At 56.8% G+C, this 1,699-nt stretch overlaps 1 protein-coding gene across 1 annotated transcript in view; it reads right to left on the reverse strand.

Moving 5' to 3' along the window:
- The window catches only part of RPH3A (rabphilin 3A), a 24,736-nt gene that overhangs the window by 12,340 nt on the left and 10,697 nt on the right, over positions 1 to 1,699 (reverse strand). Inside the window, exons 5-6 of the mRNA XM_009334447.1 lie at positions 1,618 to 1,666; positions 913 to 1,078 (exon numbers count right to left, since the gene is read on the reverse strand). Coding sequence (XP_009332722.1) covers positions 913 to 1,078; positions 1,618 to 1,666 — 215 coding nt within the window. The remainder of the gene's footprint in view (positions 1 to 912; positions 1,079 to 1,617; positions 1,667 to 1,699) is intronic.

Here is a 1,699-nt window from a genome sequence, read left to right on the forward strand (position 1 = left end):
GGGAGGGGGGAGGTAAAACCAAAAAAAAAAAAAAAAAAAAGACCACTGCATCCTCACCTTGCTCTGCTACCCGTGCATGGCACAAGCCTGGGCGCAGGGCACCGGCACCAAGAGCTTTGATGGGGGGAACCCAACGTGACCAGAGCAGAGAGCAGAACAGCTCGGCTGCTCCATCCCTCGCCAACACGCACGAGCCCCCCATGAGCCTCCTAAAGTTTCCACAGGAGGTTTTCTAAGGACTGCCATTAAATAACCAGAAAAACACCTGCCAATCAGCAGCAGGAAACGACACCTACAGAGGCAATTCTGCTCAGCGCTTTCAATTGCAGCATTTCAGCCCAAGCGTGTGCAGTAGGTGGGGAAGCCCCAGAATAACTCGGTCCCCGCGCAGTGGGTGGCAGCAGCAAGGAGAGGTCCTGCCGCTGCAGCCTCCCGCAGGAAAACACCGTGGGAAAAGGAGGGAGGGAGAGAGGGGGCTCAGCACAGGCGGCACCGAGGCAGTGGCACAGGGGAGGGTGCGAATGCCGGTGCTTACCGTCTGCCACTCCTTCCCCAGGTTTTCTTGTTTATTCTCATTCTTTCTAGGCTTCTGCATCACCGTGTTCATAGCCAGGCACTGCCCAAACCCCCGGCCGGGCACCCCAGATCCCCACCCAGGGCTGCTTTGCTCGAGGATGTCCCTGCAAACCTGGCCATCCTGACTTGGACAGCCCGGAGAAAGCCTCAGCAGGCAGGAGGGCAGCGAGGCGATTTCTGCACCCTTTATAAAACAGGCAGCAGCTACACAACCGCTCTGGATGTTTTTTGCCAGGGCTGGCCCTTGCAAACAATGGGGAGGAGACCCAACACCTCACTGACAGGACCCCTGTCCCTTGCACAGAGGGAGGGGGTCAGCACCCTGCCATCACCTACCTCGGGTGGGTGCACGGGAGGCAAGTTTCGGGTCCTGGGTGGGCAGCTCCGATGGGCTGGGCTCACTTGGGGCTTGGGGTCCCTTGTTCTTGCTGACAGGCATCGGCTGCGGCAGCACTTGCTTGGGCAGACCCTTGAAGAACCAGGCACCGGAGCGCTTCCACACCTGGGGGGTGCAGGCAGCGGGGTGGCACCCATGTCTCGGGGGGATGCTGGGTGCCAAAAAAAAAAAAAAAAAAAAAAAAAAAAATTCCCCATATTAACACTCAAAGACCCTTATCCAAGGCTATATTCAAGGTAGAAATTGTGTGGACATAATGAGGCCAAGGACTACAACTCTTCTTCATTGTATTTTACTGGGAATGTCTGATGGAAGAGGATCCACTGAGATAAGTCTTATTTCTGACTGCTTACATAAGATTCTGTTTGTGAGGAGTCAGAGAGAGCCACCTGAGGCCCATCCAATCCCAGTATATACAAAACAAGATCATCCTATAAGAACCAGACTCAAGTAGCTGGACAAGGTTTCATGATGCTGGGGGACAGGCTGAAAGTCCCTGGGACTCCCAGACAGGAGCTGGTCCTGTCTCGGAGGTCTGGGGTGGGGACAGTGCACAGGGTGACAAACCAAGGGCAGGGACCGCATCCCCACTCCAGCATGAGGACCATCCGAGGCAGGGGAAGCGCCCGGGCTGCCGTGCTCACCTCGCGCTGCTCGCTGCAGATCTTGCAGAGCCAAATGGCGTGGGGCCGGCTGGTGGTGGTCTCCCCCCCGCCCTTGGGGCAG

Source organism: Pygoscelis adeliae, unplaced genomic scaffold (genome assembly GCF_000699105.1).
Source record: "Pygoscelis adeliae isolate BGI_AS28 unplaced genomic scaffold, ASM69910v1 Scaffold262, whole genome shotgun sequence".
Lineage (NCBI taxonomy): Eukaryota > Metazoa > Chordata > Aves > Sphenisciformes > Spheniscidae > Pygoscelis > Pygoscelis adeliae.